At 36.1% G+C, this 24503-nt stretch overlaps 1 protein-coding gene across 7 annotated transcripts in view; it reads left to right on the top strand.

The window, feature by feature from the left end:
* Window positions 1–24503, top strand: part of LOC128679444 (uncharacterized protein) — a 69577-nt gene that overhangs the window by 38670 nt on the left and 6404 nt on the right. For 6 of the 7 annotated variants that reach the window (XM_053761712.2, XM_053761711.2, XM_053761713.2 and 3 more), the window contains exons 2-16: window positions 4529–4860; window positions 12687–12863; window positions 14442–14617; window positions 16014–16209; window positions 16770–16909; window positions 17058–17253; window positions 18214–18410; window positions 19122–19314; window positions 20230–20418; window positions 21142–21309; window positions 21723–21846; window positions 22697–22796; window positions 23178–23355; window positions 23740–23988; window positions 24111–24372. In XM_053761712.2, coding sequence (XP_053617687.1) covers window positions 4714–4860; window positions 12687–12863; window positions 14442–14617; window positions 16014–16209; window positions 16770–16909; window positions 17058–17253; window positions 18214–18410; window positions 19122–19314; window positions 20230–20418; window positions 21142–21309; window positions 21723–21846; window positions 22697–22796; window positions 23178–23355; window positions 23740–23988; window positions 24111–24372 — 2692 coding nt within the window. In that variant the 5' untranslated portion in view covers window positions 4529–4713. The remainder of the gene's footprint in view (window positions 1–4528; window positions 4861–12686; window positions 12864–14441; window positions 14618–16013; window positions 16210–16769; window positions 16910–17057; window positions 17254–18213; window positions 18411–19121; window positions 19315–20229; window positions 20419–21141; window positions 21310–21722; window positions 21847–22696; window positions 22797–23177; window positions 23356–23739; window positions 23989–24110; window positions 24373–24503) is intronic. The other variant, XM_064436658.1, reaches the window with a different exon arrangement.

Genomic DNA, 24503 nt, shown 5'->3' with positions numbered 1-24503 from the left:
ATACTGCAGATTCGGTTCCGATGATTTTGCATTTCTGTTTTGTTGAATGTCAATGTCAAAAACAGAATACATAAAGTTTTGTCAACGATGTGGATTGACTCTCCAAGTCATCAAGTTGTTGATATATTTTTGTATTGTTTCGTAAGTTTATAGAGATTGCTGCTTTAATATAGGATGAGTGAAACACTGACCGTTGAATAAAATAAATTGGAACATCGTTTCTATGTTATTACAATATTCGAATTCTCAGACTCATACGAGTGTTTAAAGTAAATAATAACTACTTAAAAATAAATCTAGAATTTAGGCGATTTGAGTTAAATTTAGTCAAATCGTTGCACTAATATCAATATCGAAACGTCATGTTCAGTTGTTATATTTTTGAAATAACAAAAACATATTGTTTTATAAATATCAATGTTAAGCTTCTTGGTGTTCAAGTAACATGAGACCGACAAATGTTTTGTGAACTTATGAACTTGCGTGATAAGATTATATTATGTTGTTACTGCGTCTATCAAATAGTATTATTATACACCTAGTATTAGCATTTATTGAGAGAGCGCTTTCGTTGGCGTTGCTTTCGATTTGTCTATACTAGTCAGACTTAATGATATCGAGTGTGAAATCGCCTATAAAATCTTCACTAACATCATAGGTGCTGGTTGCGTCATCTGCCACGTCACGATTGCTAGCTAAGGCCCAATCAATTTGTCCAGCCCGCATGTAATGTCTGCGAGAAGGTCGTAAACATTCCCACGTTGTCTGTGAACTCGATGGCACAATTCGATGGCGTCCATTTTTTGTTTGCAGTCGAATCGTGAGATACCAGGAATGTATGAATGGCATAGAGCTCTACTCATACGTTTAATGCCAAATATGCAGCAATTAATTCTAATATTGGCGTTGTTACTGTCAGTCTCTACATAACAATGCTCGAATGTGTAATTAGTTGAATAGTTTTCTATTTTGTTAGTGTTGTTATTCGTAATTCTTTATAATATTCAAGTTAAGATGACTTGCGTGAGGTAATCTGGTGGTCAAAGTGTGGTTAGAATTCTATAATTCATGCATTTTGGAATCGAAGTCGTGATTTTCGTCACGTTTCGTGATGTCAGCTGATAGTCACGCTGGCCTATCGTCTGTTTCTGTAGTTTGAAGACTGCGTGAATAGTTCATACTTGACCTATTCATTTTTGATATTGATTTGATTGTAAAAAAAACAGTACAGGGAGAAAAATAATTGATTTCAAAGCAAATTGTTTGTGTTGTTAAAGGATTTTCTCCGTTGAAAAAATATGAACGAATTATACTTGGAAAATTCTACATTTTTGCAATTGTCCTCAATAGTTATTTAACGATTCAATAAAATAATATTTATATGCTTCAAGGTGACATTAAAAAAAAATAAGTACCTATAAGAACATGAATAAGATGTTCTTTTTCTTGACAAATTGGAGTTATATATGTCATATTTTGTTGCATTTTGTTTGCATATAATAACTGAAACGTATGCACAAATTACATTCATTCTAAATCACCGACGTTTGAAAACGCTTTTCTCTATTTACAAGCGACCTCTTCGCCACAAATGTCTTCCTGGTTATTGCATTTAATATTTTCCAGATAATACACGGATATAACTCGATGCATGTCAATTCATAAGATCGTGTTACATGCAACCGTAAAATATACCGCAACATACAGTTTAGCACTAACGTTAATACGTTTACGTATCTAGAACACTTAGAATAAGAGCTAAATTTGAAGGAAATGTCTAGTTTTGTCATGTAAACAACTGGGTTGAAGGTAATGTGAGAATGTTGGCGAACGGGCGACAGTAGAACGTAGTTTGCGGTCCAGGAATACGATACGACTGCTTTGCCTCCTCTATCGATTTCATTATATTCATCTAATCGTGATAAATTCGAGTATTGAATCTTGTTTCATGCGAATAATTTATTTCTTCTTTGTTCTCTATTACATACAGCCAGTTCTGTTTTACATATGCCTATTATATGATTTGATAAATCTCTATGTCCTATAGTTATGGTTTGGAGTTGCTCATTGTATTATGTATTTACTTTATTGCATGTATTTGTGATTGCTAATACCAACAACATTATTATTCACGAATTCGTTGTTGAAGTGTTTGTACTTAGGACTACTAACTGATAAAATACAAACATTTCTCATAACTTCAGTGAGGTGAATAATGTTAAGGTGTGTTCATGTCACAAATTTTTGATCAGAATGTGTAGTTTTGACATGCCTGAGTTAAAAGAAGCTAATTTCGTAATTGTAGACGATTTTGTTACCTTGTCATCCTACCAGTCTATTGTTTCCACTAGAACGAAGGGTAGGACAATATAAATTAGTAGATGTAACACTTGGTAGGCGCTGATGGCCGCATTCCGCACTGCGTCGACTATTCCGAAAGTAGAGCAAGCATCCGTTGAGCGTTGAGCGCCTATAAGATTTGCCTTGCTTTACTATGGTTACCTCCTGCTTACTTCGTGGCTCCTAGTACTTTATTTGTAGTTGACGTGTTCCTAAACTTAGTTTCGCGGCTATAACTATTATATTATTTTGTTAGCTGTCTTAATTTACAATACAAAAACCGTGGAAAACAATTCTGTTTATTTACTCCCATGTTAACGAATGTCCATGCAAGTCATTCAATTGACAGTGCATCGCTCGAATAAACATCAACTTAAAATTCATGAATGAAATCCTATCCATTGTTGAGGGATTTATGCATATTGATATTCCCAGTGTGCCAGTTTTGCAGTGACGTTTTGACTTTTCCACACATTCCATAATAATATTTTTTAAACATAATTTTAATTCAAAATATCCAAAATATCATTGTTTCGATCCAAATGCACATTTCTTTGTTCAAAGAGTTTGTTTTCATTTATCTTATTTGGAAAGCATGATTCATCATTATCTTCCTGAACTTGGACTTTTATTGGACGAGAAACATATGCAAAGTCACTGGAAACATTTAGTGATTCATTCACGTGCGTTGTGCGTACAATAGCGCCAGTATCGATATCTATCGTAACATTTATCTCACCATCAATACATGTCACTGTTTTTACTGATACGGTTATTGTATACTTTTGTTCTCTTGGTATGTCTAACTATGATATATCTCATATACTGGGAGTCACGTTTGATATAATGAACGATGTGACGTACCAGAGCGCCGATAATAAGATAATTTAGGTAGTGATGTTTTAGTGTAATCGATGAATTTACTTTTTTTGGTTTCAAGGTATGTTTCATTAAGTTTTGTTATAATTGTTAATTTCATATTTAATAATTATTTATCTGACTTCCGATCAACCGTCGTAGAAAGCCTAACACACACAATGTATTTTATGCAATTAACACAATAGTCGAGAAACCTAAAATTTAGTCTCGATCTGACTCTTAATTTAAATTCATATAGAATTACTGAAGGGCATTGACCTGCCAGCCGGCAAATAATGCACTTGTGTCGAATGCTATGTGGAACAGTAAACAAAAGATTAGCAACGTAAACAATCATTGAGAACGAAGTTCGAGATCAGAGTACTTGTGGCCAGTTTTATTTCGTACTATCGGGAGTTTTCTTATTATTCGCTTAGAAATTGACGATAATGTATAGCATAATATTTTCTTCTTTTGATATTAATGTAGTCATGTTCTTACTCTTTTTCATCTCAATTTGTCTATTTAATTCATTTATTTTTAATTCTTCTCAATCATTATCTCTTGATCATGTGAACTTGAATTTTTTATATTCAGTTTGTTTAAATAATTTGATTATAAGAACATAGTTTCAGGAGTAGACAATTCAAGTACTTGAGCCAGTGTAAATATTACATTACAATGAAGACCAGTACAGTTGAATCAACAGCAACATATTGTTACAATTGACGTCGAAAACTAATTACCACATTGGATCTTATATATTCACATTGGATCTTATATATTCACATTGGATCTTATATATTCACATTGGATCTTATATATTCACATTGGATCTTATATATTCACATTGGATCTTATATATTCACATTGGATCTTATAATTCACACACTTGCACTTTTTATGTATCTACGAGCGAAATGGTGTATTATGCTAAAATTGGCAAATATTTATCCAATTGTTTCCAAAATAGACAATGCCAGTAACTAAGTTTGTTTGCCTTTAAGTATTATATATAAATTCCAACTTGATTACTGCTTGAAACAGTGTTTTGGAGGCAAGTGATGTGATGCGTGAGAACGATAAATAAAGTGATATTAGAGGTTAAGCGCTTGCAGTTTCGATAAAAGATCCTAACATTGTTGGGGACAGAATATCATGTGCTAATTATGATAAAAACATCCAAGTAGTTATATGAAACAATGTTATGATGATATAAGAACAATGTCGATTCTTATTTACAAAAGATGCCACAAAATGTACTCAAAATTGGTATACATTCTTGCCTCCATCGTCTGCCAAATATGTATAACAGAAAAGTTTATTTCAGATAACTGTACGGTCTTATCGTTACTAAACCCAATAGACATAAGATGGAACGTAACAAATCGAAAGTTTTTCGGTGGTGTGCTTCCTACAACAGTGATCTAATATTATTCTAGTGTTAGTGCCCAAAGTCTGAAATTTAGACTGCGTTAAGTTATTTATTATAGTTAGATTTATACACTGTGGATTATGCTGATCAATACGTACTTGGACACGGAAGATTTCGTGTACTTACACTATCCAGAGGATGAGCCCGCCCAGAATCAGGGGTGTGGTGCAGGGGCTAGACTGGCCTCTAAATATCCCCCTAGACCACCATCTCCAGATTATTCTCAGGTTTGTATAAGCTTCTTTGCTATTGATAAATGTTGGTAGTTAAGATTTCTCTTACAGTTGTATGAACATCTGTTTAAAGTCTAGTTCCTATGTTTCCATCTTTATGACGCTATTGTTACCTATTGTTTACGTGTGTTGTACTTTTATTGTTGGTAATGTAGTGTAGTTTCCATGAACTGTCATCTGAGAGTATAACGATGTTTAATCTATTACTATTGGTATTAAAATTGTAGTAGACGTGGAATTTATATTTCGTCATAAGTATGTGATATAGATAAAAATAATGGTCTTAGCTGATCTAGGACCTTTCAAATTCACTCTCCGTAGACTAAGAAATATATAAGACTGTGCCGTAGACTGTCAAGATGACATTTCGTCACAGATAATAGCTTTTGTCCTCTTCAATCAACAAAGAGTGTTGTGTCAAGCTCGTTTACTTTCCTTGCGTTGCAAGGTTAACCCAATTTAGCTAACTGACATCCTTCACCTTGAAGACATAATTGTGGACGTCTGGCTTCCCCTGTACTCCACATTCATTCAGAAAGCAAAGGCCCTACCAAAGTATCTAGGTACAGATACGAAACGTACTTCAAAAATTTAAAAACCAGCAGAATGCAGGTTTAATATAAATCTTTATTTTATAATTTTGGTTTACGTGCTCATTGAAAAAATGTCTTCAAGTCAAACAATGGACTTTGCTCGTGCATAAATTTAACTTATAATTACGAACGCCACGCTTCTTTTTCAAGGCACTTGCATAAATTACAAACTTTGAAAACTAATTTAAATTCCGGAGATATAAAAACAATTTAGGCTAATCTGGTATATTTAACCACAAAGACGTCTCTTTGTAGTGTGTTGTCGTCACAAGAAAGATAATCAAAGGAATTAAGCATGACAATGCACATTTTTGTTCAAAATTTTCAGAGATCCTAACCTCTAAATTAATTGTAGGTCCATCATTTCAAAAATCCAAAAATATTAATCTATTGCAATGTATCTTTTGAACAAATTTGTGATGATTTTAAGGTTGTCGAAAGTGCCTGAAGCTATACATTTACTGTTTTTGCAGTGGCCAACCAATAGCATCAAAATTTCTTACTGTAACCATTGGTATGGGCTACAGACTACATTAACAGTAATCCACGTTGTTGTTGGTTATTGGCATTGTGCTGTGTGTATGTGGCTTGATCGTGACTCACTCCTTAGCATGCATTGGACTGGACCATATGTTGTAAAATTGTTACTTATATATTCATTTTATGCAGCTGTTCTGCTGGAGTTTTGAACAATTTTATTTTTAGTCGGGTATTATGAGTTTTCATTGTTTTGATATTTCAAATGTTGCTCACAAGTCAAGGAAATAGATAGCCCTGGAAAATATATGATTTTTAACATTGTCTGCTTTTGTGTTCGATGACATTAGCTATTTTGTGCATGTGTGATACGTGTGTATTGAATTGTGTGTTACTCGTAGTAAAGTAAATCAATGAATAAAAATATGTTTTTCTTCGATTTCTAACATGTCATTGTGACATTAATTTGGTATTAACACCTCACAAATAACTGTAACATCTTCTAACTGAATATGAGATAAGCACACACTGACAAGCCATGCCCCGGAAGCTTCGCTCTATTGTTATAGCAATGAGGATGGACATAGAGCGAGACGGCGTTATTCTAAATCCACTGCATCATCTCCTATCTCACTTAACTAAGCTCGGGTCGAAGTCAAAGAAATCATTGGCCCTGAATAAGCCTTTCAATTTCACCAAGCGGCCTCATGGTGGGTAAACGACTTCAACGTCATAGATCATTCATAACATTCTCATTCACAAGACGTAGGCAGGACAACTTCATAGATTAAACTACTATCGGTTGCCCGTAGTTACACCTCCGTCAAAACGTTACTAGTGCGTTTGTCATACACCTCAATTTTTGGTCTCTGGGTGTAGAAATTTTAAATAAAATGTAGCCTGTTTGAGCTCGGTTCTCTTTACTATGTGTGTACAATATATTGTAAAAATTGTTTCAACATCATAGCTGTGAAATCATAACAGAGACAAGACTTTCGCATTTATTAAGTAGTTGTACATATGGATTATCACCAAAGTTTTGATTGCATCCGTTTTACGCTTTCATTTTCCTTATGATTCTGTACTTCCGTCAGTTCTAAGTGTCAACATACGTGTGAAGAGTTCAGTATCTTATTCGTTAAACACACGATGTAAATTTTGTAGTCGTGTTAATTATTTATGAGTATATCTCATTTTACTCTGTCTCTTGGTATCGATTTTACCCGCCTACCGCGACATTATGAAATATATGATCGAAGAAAATTTAAACTAGATGAGTGAAAAGACAGCCAAGGTTTAATTAGGTTCAAAGTTACTTCAACGAATGACCATTCAATATAAGATATTTCCTCACTAAATTGATCGATTTATAAGTCAATGAATGGCACCCCCCATATGGGCATGTGGCGACCTCAAATGACCTCAATATCTACTACTTGTTGGATTAGTCATGATGAGCGTGATGTTATGCAAGTGTGGCAAGCCCCCAGAATGTATCCGCTCTTGAGCAATCTAGGCCGGCAAGGACACTGACAAATCGATAGATTTAGTTTTGTTTAAAATGCACTCAGTTTTTATGTTATCCTGTATTGATTGCATTTGTATTATTTGTTTGGCTATATGGTATCTGAATTTAAATATACTAATGACTACCTTCCTAAATTTTGTAAATATTTTAAAAATAAAGTAATAAAGTTTTTCTATGAACTGATTTGCACAGAAAAACTATTCTATAGCTACAAGTAATCCACTTTAGAAATAGGCTACCTGGCGAAGGTAAAGATCATCTAGACCAATTAAGTGCAACTTGCATCCAGAATCATCTAGTGGTTTAAAATGTATCTTTGATGTCTTATGTAGTTACGTCCTTATCATTAGCAGGAATTATCCTTCCTAGACTTGTTATGTCGGAAAAGTACTGGGGCCAACTAGCTCACCACATTGGTTGTATGGACTTCGTGTCGTAAACATCCAAATTAAAAATATACATTTGGATGCAAAGTAGATACAGGCGGCATGGTTTATATAATAGCTACATAGAGGTGATGCCGGCGTGTGTTCTGTCCGTTGATGTTAAAGCAAGTAAATCTGTATGTATGAAGCGTGCTCGCCTCCTCAGAGCCCCTTCGAAAGCTCACTGCTTTTTATGTTTACTCACAGCCATCCGTCTATGAGGTGAACGACCCACGCTCGAAATTCAACTATTAAACCACCTATTGATGTACTACGTTTGACTAATGAAATTTTACGATGTGGGTGCTTATTTTTATCTTAGCCGGTTATCTGGTTGGTACCCGCGCCCACCCGTATTGATGACTGTTTTAATGATGGCATCTTTAAAACAGTACTACATTGTTGTGAACTGTTCGTCTGGTATATTTACTTATTCAGTGGCATTTCTAGTGATCGTTAAATCAGGTTTTTCCTGTTGAGTTCTCACGTTTCTTTGACTCCCGTAAGTTTTTGCTCGAACACTTCAATTATGTTGAGTTCGTTGTTGTTCATATTTGTATCCGATCTGCTTCCATTCAGACATTACTGATTATATCATTATTACACGTGCTACTTTCGCTTTTACGTAAACACTGTGCAACATATCCTATTTCACTGTTAAAACTTGTTTATAAAATTTCAATTTATATGTATGTATAGTCAACAATTCATCAAACTATCTGAATCTTCATAATACCATTGGAAGCAGACGTTGCTAGTCTTTCTTGAGATACAAGAATTTCTTCGTGTTCCACATTAAAATTCAGCTTAATAGTTTCTTGCTGGCTTAAATTAACTTAACTGGAGCCTTCTGTGGGCCTATCCATTTTTGGTGCGATCACGAATACTGTTCATTGGCCCGCGAAGGGTGAACGTGCTAGTGTAGGCGTAAAGCCCACACAGGCAGCCTCATAATTCGTATTTTCCAAAAATTAATTTCCTGTGTGAAATGGTCACTCATTTAGTTAGGTTGGAGTAGGTAGAGCACAATCATTAACTAACGATATATTTTTGGTTGGATATTGATTAGTTTCTCCAACAGATAGTTATGGTTAAATAAAATTTAACAAATTTTCACCGACAATGTTGTGCTGGTCAACTCTAAAACCTCAGTCATCATCTCACCCCTTTGATGAATCAAACGCACATTTATCTTGCTTACTTCGCTATATATGTATTTATTCCAAACAATCTCTGCATTTGATGCCACATCGATGTCTACCAAGGATGTACTAGGTTTTAATAAATGCCTAGGAGCAATGTTTATGAATATAGAGGCATAGCAAAATGATAGGTTACCTATAATGAGCATTCGTATAGAGTGATTCATGGCCGTTTAAGTGTAGGTTCCATTGCAGTGAGAATCTCGGTCCAAGACGCCGTATTACATCATTACTCTGGAATGTTACCAATTATAGCTGACGCAGACTAGAGTTTATTGCCTCCGTTTACATGTTAAATACTAGGCTTGCATATATTTGTCGCGTATTTATTATTCTGATGCGTATATTTTTGCGAGACAAACTGAATTGTGACGATGCGAAGTCTCATTGGTTTATCTTTCGTTTATCACAATTTATCTTTTGCTCCATTGGTCCAGATAGCTTTCATATAGAGATACAAAAAATAGACTTCTGTCAAGTTCCTTACAATTTCCTAACACCATAGTCAAATTATATATCTTACACTCTTACTGACAACTTTCGTGTATATGTTACCGGCTAAATCCGATTTCAGGATAAACTAGTTTTGCCTAGGCCAAACTAATTCTTCCTACATGCGATAGGATAAACTGGTTTAGCCTAGGCTATACTAGTTCATCCTATAGCATGTAGGAAAAATGAGTTTATCCTAGGCCAAACTAGTTTCTCCTGATAGAAATAAACACACTCAGCTTAAACAGGAATGACCTAGTCTAAATTAATTTAGCCTAGTCCAGTCCAACAAGCTTAATTAAATAGTATTTTATTAAATTTACCTATTTATTTTGTCTTTCTAGATATTCTATAATGTTTAGACTAGGCTATGCCAGTTTATCCTGAGAGTGTGTATTTCTATTAGGATAACCTAGTTTGGCACAGGCTAAACTGGTTTATCCTATCGGGCTTAGGACGAACTGGTTTAGCCTAGGTTATACCAGTTTATGCTATCGCATGTAGGAAGAATTAGTTTAGCCTAGGCAAAACTAGTTTATCCTGGGTTTGGCCGGTACATATATACTCGTATCACTTCTATGATTAAGTATCAGTTCACTTACTTGACACCAGTTATGTACCCCTGGTTTGTACTTATCACGTCTGCGACATTATCGATCCAAAGTTCTGAAGCTAAGGCCGAAAGTGAAACTGTGTCTATTGAAAGTTGACTGCAAATAATATAGATAGTAATTACCTACTTTGATTTAGTGAGGCCCATTGTCCATTATTTATTTATGCCTTTAACAGAATTTAAGGGAAAAAATGGTTAGAAAATGAATTTTTATCTAAGGAATTTTCATTTTTCTAACATTACGTGTAAAGTTAGTGTAAATAGAAAAACTATTAGGTGTTATATATTTACTTGTAAAATAGAACCATTAGAGTAAAATAGTTTTCGAGTAAGTACTCAACGAATTGTGTGGTTTTGTTATTTCATTTGTAGTCACATAATTAATTTGGATAAATAACAACTTTGATTAATAGGATATATTTTTTCATTGCTTTGAAAATTAAAATATTATGAAAGTCATATTTCCTAATGAAATATTTCTATGTACGAGTAGAATGAATCTTAATATTAAAAAGTGTAAAACCCGAGGTAATGGCATCGTTTTCTTGGAAAACATTCTCACTAATATTTCCACATTTCCTACGCATGTGGAGTAAGCACATTTAGATGTCACGTAAGGGCTTTCTTTGAACGACTTTCACTGCTCCCATAATAATGATGTTGTCCTAGTACTTTCACATGCAAATAAGTAATTCAATGCCGAAAGAAATCGCACCATTTTGCATATTACGTTGATTATTGAGGAAATAAATATAATATTTTAAGTCTGTTGAAGAAATAATAATAGGTTCGATAACCTGTCATTTGTTCCAGATATCGATAAAAATGTGTTTATAGTTTTCAGTGAAAATATTGATTGCTTAGTCGAGAAATTTTCTCGATTGAGTGTGCAATTTTAATGACAATCTAACCACTTTGCCCATCCATTCGCTTATGACCAGCAATTCAAACATTGCCTCATTGAAGTGTCCCACCTTGTCTCTCGTTGCATTAGTGGTGTGTTGTCATGCTTTCCTAGTACACCATACAACGAGGCATGACAAGTAAAGTTTGTGCAAACAGCTATAAAAACGTTTGTTTAATGGTCTTACTGACTGATGTTCCAACAACTAGTTGCTATTGCAAAACTGTGTTGCCTTGAACTGGACAACAAGTACTAAACTTATTATTTCGGCGAATGTCATTGCGGGTCTTCCCAAAAAAGTGATAAAATAATATTTCGTCCTCTTATTGGGAATTCGTGTTTTTCTTTACTGTGCTTTTGAAGACGAAAATAATGCAAATCTCTAGACATATGTACTTACATTGTACACTCGTGTTCAGTTTTTGTTCAGACACAAAACGCCAATCAAAACATCCGCAGTCAAAAATAGCGCGCAGGTAATGTCAAACGATTGACCTCTTCAGTGTTGCCAGCAGAATGCGACAGACCGTGAACGAGGTACTTGATTTGATACTGTTATTGACTAATTATATTAATGACAATAATTTAAAAAAATATATAATAAATATTATACTACTGTCATATTTTTCAATTTTAATGTGATGCAAGGCTACATCGCAAAATGAAGGCGGGACGATCTTAAAAATATATTGTTGAATTGCCAAAAAATACCCGGAAAATACAAGGGGAGGTATTTGCACAGCAGTGTAACATTAAAAAAGGCTATTAAAACAAGTCATAGTGAATGTTATGGTCAGAATAAAAGTATTTTCGCTGTACATGTACAGGTCGTAAACGCATTGAGTAAAGATTCCTCAAGAGTGTTAGTGGCCGTGTACAGAATGAGTAAATGCCTCATAATGTACGCAACTGCTGTACTAACTACCACAAGGTCGCTTTCTCAAGCTTGGAAACTCAGGAATGCGACTCGACTTGTCTGCCCATAAAACGTACGCAGAAAGTATTTTTTTTTTTACTTATGTAGGAAAGAAATCCGAAGTGTTTGCATCTAGCCAGTATCAGGAAAATACCAAGCAACTGGCAAGGTGTTAGTCGAAATTATTCAACTAATCGGATAAACAAATATAAGAAGGAGAAAGCTGCTCATCTCTCTCACGGGTTTAGAATAATTTCAACTTCCTTATCGGAATATTCCAATAGTCTTTAATTGATCACTTAGGGAGACAAACGTGCTTCATTATTGGTTGTTTATTTCTTAGTATACATTTATTGAGAAGTTTTTGTGACTTTTGTATTTATTGTATACCAAGTATTCGAAGTAAACTGTACGACAATATTGTATGTTTATTCATCAAAGTATTTTGATTTAAAATTGTTTGTCAGCTACGTTCCGAACAAACTTTGGGAAAGTGCTTTTAGTATCTTGAAAGACTTTCCCTTGTTAGCTTAGCAGAAGTTTTAAACTTTTAATGTATTTTAAATACCGCCATACCTTCCAAAGGTTTCTAAAAATGCTTTAACTAAAAATTATATATGTTAACAACTAGTTTTTTTTTTTTAATAATGAATTTTATCGTTGTCTCCAGGTGGCAGCAGCAACGTCAAGTGAAATGAGCGACCGCGGAAGATACCGCGCGCCGCCGCAACCCGAGCCTCCGCCACACCGCGTCCGTGCCGCTGATCTCTTCCCGAGGGGTCGTCCCGTCTTCGACGAGCCTGGTTTGGAGATCAGCTTCACGCCGATATGTGGGGAGTTCGTCAAAGTAACTCTTCTTAATATATGCTACTGGCACTCGCAACGTCTGCACCATATCGGATCCGTAGAATCCCTTAATATTTTTATTTCTTGTTGCAAACAATATCAAACAGTCATTGGTTAGACGAATTATTTAAATAATCCCTATTGGAGAGTCTTCTCCAGACTCTCCAAGTCGTCACTAAAACTGTGTTCGAAGCCTAACTGCTTGTGTTTTATTATGCTACATGGAACTCATAAAACCTCAAGGGCAAGCTAAGTTTAAAGAAAACGCTGGTTGTAAAAATATTATGTCCAGATTGAAAGAGATTTTACGGCGCATAAAACGTAATACGGTGATATCTCTTTCCAGCTTTGATTATTTTTCTTGGGATAAAACAGAGTTTGACGTTCTGAGAATAACTTACAGTCATTCCTGTTTTCAGTGTCTGTTTTGTTTGTCTTAATAAAACAAAAAAGCCTTTATTCTACAAAAAAAAAGGTTTTGTCTTAACCACATTTTAAACAATTGCTGTACTTTTTTGTTTTTATTTGTGCTCTTGTCATCCTCCGCCTACCTTTATCTCAATTTACTTGGTGTCGTTATATGACTGCCTCCGCCACTTCTTCCTTTTTTTTTCTTTTTTATTAGATGTGTGAGTGCGTTTGACTCTATACTCTATATATAGCCTCTATAGCCTAATGGGAAAAAGACATTTTTCTAAATTATCAAGAGCACAAACAGTAAAACACGATAGAAATAAATAGGTCACTTCGAAACAAATTTAATGTAATACAGCAACAATTCACGTGTATTGCAACGCGTCAAAATCACTTCTAATTTAGCAAAATAGACGTAAAAGATAAGCTGGCATGCGGTAGAGTAGCCTATAAGGCCATCGGGTCGAATGCAGCGGGTTCAATGAACTATGAGGACGCGTAGATAATGATACTCCATAGTGCATATTGACACGCATTGTGTTTTGATAATAGAGAATGTCGGCCAATAGTTCTCGCGATCTTAAGATGCTTTGTTTTCTAGACGATGCATTCAGTAGTGCTCAATACCCCTTTAGTATCATATATCTCGACGACTTCCGAGGACCATCTTCGAGTTTCTGGATCCAAATAGCCACATATTTGTACTTACGACTCTGTGCTAGCACACTAGCGCCACCATCATATTTTCAGCAATTTCTACTAAATCTAAAGGTGCACTCAATCAAAATCTCTGTAGTCAACTGTGAACACATTATACATATAATAGAAAACTATAATAATGAAATTAAGTCACATTCAAGATTACTTTATGATTTTCGCTAAGAAATAAAAAAAAAATGATAGAAATGTGATAGCCTTCAACACAAGCTGCAAAAATCTGTAATTAACCTTACACATTACAAAAAGAAGTCGCGTAAGTAAGCACTCAAAAACTACCAGTAGTGGATTTTTGTATGGTTTTCACCAATAGATAGTTTCGATTCCTGAGGAAGCTTTAGGTGTATAATTTATTATGGTTGTACCCGAGCGAAGCCGGGGCGTGCCTTTATATTTTAAACATACTTATACTAACAGTACATAAAATAATAAGTGTTTTCTTTCGCAGTTGATCGGACGAACAGCGGACGGCGGTACAATAGCAATCTCAAACTACCGACTACACATACAACCACGTCGTAGAAACGGCCCAGGCGCTTCGGTGCCGCTTCGGCTCATAGATGCAGTGGAGATACGGGACATATTGCACCTGATCGTGCTGTGTAAACATGGAAGGCAGCTCAAGTAAGAACTCTTTGTTTGTTATGCAGCCCTAGTAGTCAACCGATGTACCTTAAACAAATTCAGTACCATCAGGTAGTGTACGATCTATCATCAGGTACTGATCGATCTACCCGACTTTAGAAAAGGTGGGCTGTAGTCAATATTTGTCAAACTTTCATTCACTTTCTTTTCTTGCGCGTTTAGCCATTGAATTTATCATTGCGTAACTACATAATTTAATAACATTCCAGAATGACATAACACTTTTCTGCTTGCAAAGTACAATATTTACATTTAACACTGGTCACTACACCAAAAACTGATACGTTATGTAATTATTTTGGCCAAACATGATAAATATTATGACTAGATAATATAATCATAAAATATGAAGGCTTAACTTATGTATTGCTGCTGTAAATGGATCATATTTTTAAATTACACATAGGCACATGCATATTTATAACTTAAGCTCGAAGGCCACTACAGTATATTGTTTGACCTACTTACATATATCCTATTATTAACTCTGGGAAAAAAATGCTAAATTTAAAACACCCCTGCTGACCCAAATTTCGTCCACTTCTGTGTGTTTTCGACCTTTCGATTCCAAATGAAATATTGTTACTTACACTTTACGACGATAATTTATTTATTAATATATAATATAAATAAATTATCCTACCCGAAAGAAAACATTAGTTTTCTTTCGGGTCGTTAACTATATCTATTCCAAATTTCATGAAAATCGACACAGCGATTTAGCCATTAAAGCGTTAACAGACATAATTTAGAATTTATAATATTAGTTATAATGTTTATCACGCTCGTTCTCAAAGGAATTCCGAATATTAATGCATCCTTATTGAGTGGGGCCTCAATATTTGGACGGCGTTTTGATAACACCGTTACAGTTGTCATAAGAATGAGGTCATTGTCTGATAACACACTTGGCAACAACTAAAGAAAGCAGACTTGTAAAATTTTCCATAAAAACATGACAATTCTACCTGGGTGGCTGCGACGTACTGCCGATGTTTTGGACCGAAGGATGTTTATAAAATTGAACGTTTTATTATTGTCAGTATATTAAATTATTGCGTGTTATTCGGCGTTAGACGCAGCTAATGGAAATAGGGGCGGAGATATAATGTTCACTGCAAAATATTTCGACAATATTCATAGACTGATTCTTCTGTGACGAGTGATGAGTGACTGATTCACTTTGGTGTACCGAACACACTTTTATTGAACACCTATTACTTTCGGAAAATTTACTTCACCTGGGTGTCTAACTCTGAATTAGTCTATGGATGACTCTAAATTTCAGAGCGGGCTTGCCTCATACTTCTAAAAAAAGTAAAACAGCTATAAAATAAAAGCTTTTAAAATCAATTTCTATTTTTTTACTTTCCAGATGCACTTTCGCGAATAACGACCAATGCCTAGAATGGTGGCGGCGGCTCACGACGGCCACGGCTCCCATGGGCAGTGTTCTGGACACCTTCGCGGCGGCCTACGCCGCTTGGGCCAAGGAACAACCGCCCCTCTCCGTCCACAGAGCGCTGATGAAGGCGTCCCACTCGCCGCAGAGGCCGTGGTTTATTCCAGAGGTGAGCGCCTTGCTGATTTATGATCGCCTGGTACATTTTCTTCATTGACATGGCAGGCAGTACAGACTATACAAAGTAGAAAATAAATACATATAGAGCAGAGCGACTAGGTATTTCCATTTCCACGATCCTGTCTAATCTTATTCGTTTCATATATATAAGTATGTAGAAAATAAATAAGGGCGCTATTTACTCTTGACTGGCGAAACTAGGTGTGTATCAACCAATCTTGCCCATTATATTGGTATTGTAATAGCAAAAAATGTAGTTCGTTAAAAATCCATTTTTATTCTTTATAAGTGTGAATTTCTGCACGAAAAGCAAAAATATAAAAAAGTAAAATTTTAATATAAAGCTCCGATTGGAAAGATGTTTAAAATAAAAGCTTTTAAAAAAAATTATAAATTTAAACGAGTACTTATACAGTTCACATGTTAGATAGATGTGATTTTTTAATATATAAAATTATACTTTGAAAACAATAATTAACCGCAATGACAATTTTAGACTAGAAGATTTACAGCCAGTTTCTTGATACGACATTTTTCTTTTGTTTGTAGTTGGAGCGTCTAGGATTCACAGCAAAGAATGCGTGGAGAGTGACCAAAGCCAACGCCGAATACAAGCTGTGCCTGTCGTATCCGCCTCACCTGATTGTACCATCGAATATTGGTGATGAAGATCTCGATTCAGTTGCACGGTATGTACTACATTTTTTTTATTTAGCTTAGTAATACTCCACGATTATTATGTTTTTAGACAAGTGTTCTTCTTTTACAATTTCTTATTTTATCAGTTTTTTTTAAACCGTTTTAGTTTTTCCATTGAGGTTGTGATATTCTTTCCAGGTTTCGTGCATTAAGACGTATACCTGCTGTGGTATGGCGGCATAGAGGAAACGGCGCCGTGATCGCTCGGTCGTCGCAACCCGAGGTCGGTTGGCTGGGGTGGTACCGGTCGAGTGAGGACGAAAGACTGCTAGCCGGCTACGTTAGCGCTTGCAACGCTGACAGGGGACAGCAGCCGGCGAACACCAACAACAAGGTATGCTCTCCTGGTACTTCTTGTAACAACATCATCTGTCATTTATGTACCCATTGTTGGGTTCGTATGGGTGGGTAAGGGAGATGGGCCCATAACCCAGAATCTTAATTCTGGGTATCAAATAAACAACCTATGGTCCGAACCCTAGGTTGTTTATTCGTTTGTTACTTCTTCACTTTGTCTACTCAACCAATCTTTAAATTCCGCGTACAAGAGGATATACGAGTACAATGTACATAAGCTATATTTAACCCCTGAAAATTTGTTTCTGTGAGTAATTCACGCTGGTGAAGCTGTGGATATATAGGTAGAGAAGCCAATACAGCAATATCCTTTTTTTTAATTTTATTGCCCTGGAGATCCTATATTGAATTTTGCTGTTTTTCCTTCTTTATGACTCACTCATATATGAAAAATGTTAAACCAAAAAGATAACGAATCGTTTATAAAGAAAAATTGAATTGGGCCATTTCCTTGTTTACAAATACGCGTCTATAAACAGATTGTCTTAAAAATGTACAGCATTGACCCAGTAACTCGTGATACATGAAGATGACTATCACTTTTGTGTTTGGCAATTGTAATAACATAGCATTGCCAGGTTTGTATGTATTGACGTCACAGTCAGTCCCTTATGCAATGTAAATTATGTGATGGGACTGTCAATACACTTGTTTGTGTATTAAGTACAAGTGTTAAGCAGCACTCATTCAAAATTTCGAAATATAATAGTATCCTCGTGTGTGTTTCCTCTAAACGTGAAACTGAAAGTGAAATTTTGTATGACAGTTTGAATGGATGTTTGAATGAATGTGGGTAGAAAGAAACCTGGAACAAGACATAGGGTACTTTTATCCCAAAAATCCCCTGAGAGAGCGTAAAGTAGGTCACGTTTATTTTTTAATAATCGTGAAATATTTGTGTTAGTGAATTTTTTGTATATGTATTTAATATTTCCAGCAAACAAAACTCCTGATCGTGGACGCGCGATCATACACCTCAGCGGTTACTAATCGCGCTCGCGGCGGTGGCTGCGAGTGTGCCCAATACTATCCCGCCGCCGACATACAGTTTATGTCGATGCCTAACATCCACAATGTTAGGAAGAGCTTCTATCAAATGCGGCAACTAGCAGCTGAGCCCAGCGACCAGGCTAAGTGAGTTGAACCTGTTTTATGTTTATGATTTCCTGGTAATTTTTCGTGCGAATGTATTTATTACGACATGTCGATGCATAGTTTACGTCTTTAGGAAGAGATTTCCTCTGCGGCAACTAACACCGGATTACATTGACCATAGGCTGATTTGAACCACCTGTATATTTATGATTTCCTAGTAATTATCGTGATTGTCATTTGATCCAACAGGTGGTTGGTTATACCTGCAACTTGTTGATTAGTCAGTCATTAAATGTCACCTGTTGCTATCGCGCATTGCCGTACAAAATCCGTTTTGCGAGAAGAGACGAGAATCCTAATTTGTTACATAATTTATATATTTTTTTATTATTTTCCTCTGTTAATTAAGTAGATAAAAAATTATAGTCTTACGTCTAAAGTTAAACATATTATCCTGCCATTTATAAGATTTCACCTATTTCGTGATCAACCATACAATATACTTATTGTTTCTTCTATTTTGTATGGTAGTGAATCGTATTATTGACAAATGTTGTGCTCGCTGTTTATTGGTGTTTAATGTATTGCAGTAAACTACATTTTAAAGTACATAATATAACTTCTTATATGTAAACATTGTAAACGTGCTTTAAGTTAAATATCTCGTGCTTAAATTAAATTTTCTGTTTTTCATTCAGTTCGTCCGTTCATTCTGTATCAGTATCAGTATTTATTAAACTTTATTCTCAGCTGGCACAGCAAACTAGAAAGCACGCTGTGGCTCCAATACATCAGTGGCATACTTCGCGCGGGCGTCGTCGTGGGCCGGGCCGTAGCCGGGGGTCGGCCAGCCCTGGTGCACTGCTCCGACGGCTGGGATCGCACGCCGCAGATCGTGGCGACTGCACAGCTCATACTGGACCCTCACTATAGAACTATCGAGGTGAGAACGCCTGCTCCTTTATGGTTTTCTGGTAGGTTTCAGCGATGGATGGGTGCGAGAATGTTGGCCTGCACTGCTAATAACTTTTTTATGCATGGTACATATATTGCTATCTTTCACTTTATATCCTCCATCTCTTTCGTGTCGTCATAGTCCGGGCCGTAGCCGGAGGTCTGATGGCTGGAATCGTACACCGTAGCGATATCACTGGACCCCTCACTATAGAACTGTCAAGGTGAAAGCGACTACTCGTTTATGATGTCCTGGTAGGTTGCATCGATGGATGGGAGCGTGAAATTTGTAAATGAGCCTGTAATGCTGAACTTTTTGATGCAAAGTACATATATTGCTATCTCTTTTATCCGTGGTCCTTAAGTAATGCGAGATACAAAGACCAAAAAAGACCTATATAGAAGATGGACGAGTGCAAGTGCAGGCTCCAATATCATCTACGGCTTAAATGGATGAAAGTTGCTACTAGCGTAGCGCGAACTTCTAAATCGTGGAGGCGGAGAATGGCTAGTACATTATGATGGCCTGGTAGTTTTGGTCGATATTTTTAATCTGTCAGCATTCTTGTTCACCATATTATTGTTCTTGTTCAGTCTTGGACTGGGATCTTTAAGTGGATTCATAATATCCATATTGACGTGACAACGTCTTAAATTAGGTTGCGGCTGGGAGTCACTTATGAAAAAGTGTAACGCCCGGTAACGTTACGATGAGTCACCGAACGAGAGAGAGGCCCGCCGAATGCCTTGCGTCTCTCTCCCACTCAACTATGATCGGTCTGCCGCGCGCGTAAAAAGACGTTGTCACGTAAAATCTTCGCCCGTAAAACCGACTTTACAGGCAACCATTTTTTGTTTTAATTTCTTTGACTGTTTTCATTATTTTCTTTGGGTTTTTTCTCAGGGTTTCCGCATCCTAATCGAGCGGGAATGGCTGGACTTCGGCCACAAGTTTGCCGACCGCTGCGGCCACCAGTTCAGTCCTACAGAAGACCTCAATGAACGGTCACCCATCTTTTTGCAATGGCTCGATGTGGTACACCAACTCATGCTGCAGTATCCGTGCAGTTTTGAGTTCAACGAAGCTTATTTGGTAAGTTACATTTAATTAATTTTAGTCTTTCAGAAAAATAAAACAAATTTATTTATTTATTTTATTTATTTCATAAGGTGTGCAAAAACAGGTTACAGCCATTACATTACACAAAACAAAACATTACAATTAAGAAATGGTTTATAGCCCAAAATATACACAACACAACACACTCAGAAAGTTTATAAATTAGAGACGTAAACAAAGAAAATACAATAAAATACAATATTCAGAAAACATTATTCAGAAAATAGACTTTCATAGGCACGTTCAGTTACCTACGACTACGATTACCTGCTGACAAGATAATACCGAAAGAATTGAAACAGTGCTGATGTTTATCATGACAGAAGGGCGTACCATTATTGTCCATCCATCTATCCAGTATATTATAAATGCTAAAGTTTGTGTGTTTGTTACTTTTTCACGTAAAATCTACTGCACAGATTGTTATGAAATTTGATACACGGGTAGGATAAACCCTAGAATAACACATAGGGTATTTTTTATCCCAAAATTCCCACGGGTGCGAAGCCCCGGGGAGCATCTAGTAACGTATAAGTTCATAAAATGCATAGTCAAATAGTATACAAAAACATGTTCTGTTTGTGATCGAGTGCTATTAAAAATGTATATATTAAACACGACCTACAATTATAGTGCAATAAAAATTTTAACGTGTTGAAAATGTCCAGCTAATTAATTTCCGAGCATTATTTTCAGATAAAACTAGCAACGCACGTGCACTCGTGCATGTTCGGCACATTCCTATGCAACACTAGTCGCGAACGCATAGAAATGCGTGTGCCCGACACTACAGCGCAGGTGTGGCATTTATTACGAGCGCCGGCTTATAGGAACCATTTATATTCTCCTCATCACGGGGATCAGGTAATCTCCTTGTTATTTATTACAGCCTAGTACTTGAAAACCAAGTCAGTCATATTTATAAAAAAGTTAAAAGTATTTTGCGCTGAAGTATATTTTATCTCGTTCTGGCAATATCAAATATTTTAAAGTGTGTCGCACTTTGTAACGTTTTTATGAAAAAATGGAAAATATACAAGCGTCAGAGAGAAACAAGCCCAAAGTCACATCGTCATTTATTATCATGAAAAACAAGCAATTTCATCAAATTTTTCAAAGTTTTTATAAACCATCCTTGAAAGCCTTTTTTACCATTCAGAGATACTGGTATATATGATATAGATATGGATTATTTACCAAATTTATAGAATGAAATGAAGACGTGAAGAACATCGAATTAATTTAGCATATATATATTTGTGTTGTCTTGTATTCAGGTAATCTGGCCAGAATACAGCGTGAGATCTATCCAACTTTGGACGGCGATGTACATCGGAGACCGAGAAGAGCCGTTAGACGAACAGACGGAAACACCGCAACAACTACCTCCTCAGCACAACGGTAAGTTATTTTAAATTTCATCCTCCTTATGATGTCCTGGTAGATTAGAAATAATTTGTGAAGTTCCCCCTAGTGTGTTGGGATTGGGACATTGGGATTAGAAAAGTAAAAGGGTTTGTCATTTTAATGTTGCATGAACACATTTTTGAAACTCAATCCTAATTCGTTCGACGTTGTAAACCAATGTAGACTAATGGCATTTATTAAATCTTTGTATCTATTTACAGCTCTGTGGAAATTGTATCAATTTTAAAATGACACTAAGTCAGTGCAAAGAAAACATAACCATATGATTTCTTTGCCAGTGCTAAGAAAACATATGGTTATGTTAACAGTGTCATTTTAAAAATGCCTACATTATATGTAGAATGAACGTTCAAAGCTATAATTTAAAGCCTCCTAAAAAAAGTTAATTCAATCGCGATTTAATTTTGTGCATTAATCACGATTTTGTCTTAATTTTAAACAAGCGCCTCGGGTGCACCATTTGACGGAAATATTGGGATAAAATGTATCCTATTCTAGGTTTCATTCTACCCGAATACCAGAGTTCAACGAAAGCCTTCTAGAGTAGTTTTTACGTGAAAGTGTAACAAATACAGAGAACATTTACAAATCGCGACGTATGCTGAGCGGGAATCAATGATATTTTAGGCGCATATATTCTAAAAATAAATATAACGAAGTATAATAATCCACATGCTGAGAAAAATGTCGAAATATAATAATGACCACAATCATTTTACATGTTGATTGAAATTGATTGAACTATATATAGTTTTTCTTCACTCGCACAAAGTTTAAGGATTGTAATATTAATTAGTAGGAACATTCAAATGTAATATTTCAGGCATGATGACTAAAACTCGATCTTGTGACAATCTGCTGGGGGAAGAGAAGCGAACAACACAGAGGCGGAGTAGCGACCCGAGTATTGCGCCTGACGTCATGTAAGTATACAAACTTGTTCAACTATAAACTATTTTTTTAAATCTTTTGAAAGTTATTTTAGTATAGTGTATACTTGAAGTAAATAAACTGTAATTATGTCGATTGAAAATTAGTCTAAAATGAACATCTTTAAGCGGTGCGAGATGAATAGAATTATTTTATAGTTTTTAATTTTTAATAAAATTATACTATTCTAAAATAAGAAATCGTATTAAAAGTTATTAATTGTAGACTGGTTAGACTGGTTGTACTTCTCGATTACATTTTAGACTTCAAATTTTATCTACAATCAATTATTTTTATGTTATAAAAACTTCCTGTGTCAGAAACACAGGAAGTTTTTGAAATAAATTACTAAAAATGCAAATACTTGTTTCCAGGAAGTTATCAATGGTGGTGACAGAATGTGATGGTCGGCGGGCATGTCGTGCGGCGCTAACTGACAGTTGTGTCGATACATTGCCAGTGTTACACGCACAACACGCCAACAGTGCGCCGCCCGAACTTCACCATGTCAGCGAACAACCGACGACGCAGGAGGATGATACCACTGATCAGGTATGATCTCCTGGTACCTTCCGGTAGTTGTATTGATACAATGCCAATGTTATGCCGGCTCCACACTGTCGTCGAACAGTTTGCCAAACTTTTGCGGATTCGGCATACATTGCTGGATTCTCATTGCGGTAAATAAAAGCACTCAAATTAATTACGCAATGTACACGCATTCGCGTCGTCATGTGTCTGAGTTCGAGTCTGGTCGGGGAGACTTAAAAAAGGTTTTTTTTACGCTGATCACGGCCTTTGTGGCGTCAACGTAGCATGGAACGTAACGGAACATGTGAAGTTGGAGAGAGAGAGAAATAAATATATAATAGTGAAGTAGATCTCATTTGAAATTAAAATAATCATATGTTAATCTTACAAATTCTCTATTCTCAGGTGGACGGCCTCCACCCAGATCATTTCGAGAACGGCATGAGGCCTCGCGACATCGCCAGCAACTCATCCTCTTTAGAACGTGAATTTGCTGACCCTACACCATTGAAGGCAGAACAAGGTGGCGCCACCGGGCCCGTGGACATGACTGAAAGTGTTGTGAGGGTACCCAGTACCCCGGATGTGGGGACTCCTGAAGAACCACCGGTTTTTGTGTGTGACACGTACACTGATGTTATCGGGATGGCAGAGGTTTGTAGAGGTTGATTTTAATTTATATATCGATTTATTTTTAAGTCGTATTTTTTCTCAGAAATGGTTGCGAATTGAACTTTATTTTTCTCATAATAAAGTCTATATTCTCTTGTTCCCAGGTGGCTCGCGAATCAGCCCGAACACGCAACATAAGCATAACATGGCGGTCCATATCTGAATCCAGCAACCAATCGTCCACCGGCTTCGATATCCCCGAACCAAGAGAACCGTCTCGTCCCTCCCCCGAAAGTCACACGACAGAAGATCTAGCCAATCACAACGTTTTAGAATTAGAATTGACCAATCATAATAGGGAGAATGGCCATACAAACGAGGTCAACGGTGTGGACGAATTGCCGCCCAAGTTTTTAGAAGTTGATGGTGAGTATTTTGATAAAAATGTAATAGCATGACGTAATACCAAATATTAATTATTTGCTCGGCTCGAATAAAAATGATGTGTTCGTTGATGGTGATTGTTTTAAGGTTAATGTATCCGCATGTTAACTAAC

This window comes from Plodia interpunctella, chromosome 21 (assembly GCF_027563975.2).
Source record: "Plodia interpunctella isolate USDA-ARS_2022_Savannah chromosome 21, ilPloInte3.2, whole genome shotgun sequence".
NCBI classification, from domain to species: Eukaryota; Metazoa; Arthropoda; class Insecta; order Lepidoptera; family Pyralidae; genus Plodia; species Plodia interpunctella.
Note: the sequence above shows the minus strand (reverse complement) of the source record. Positions and strands in the feature narration are given on the sequence as shown.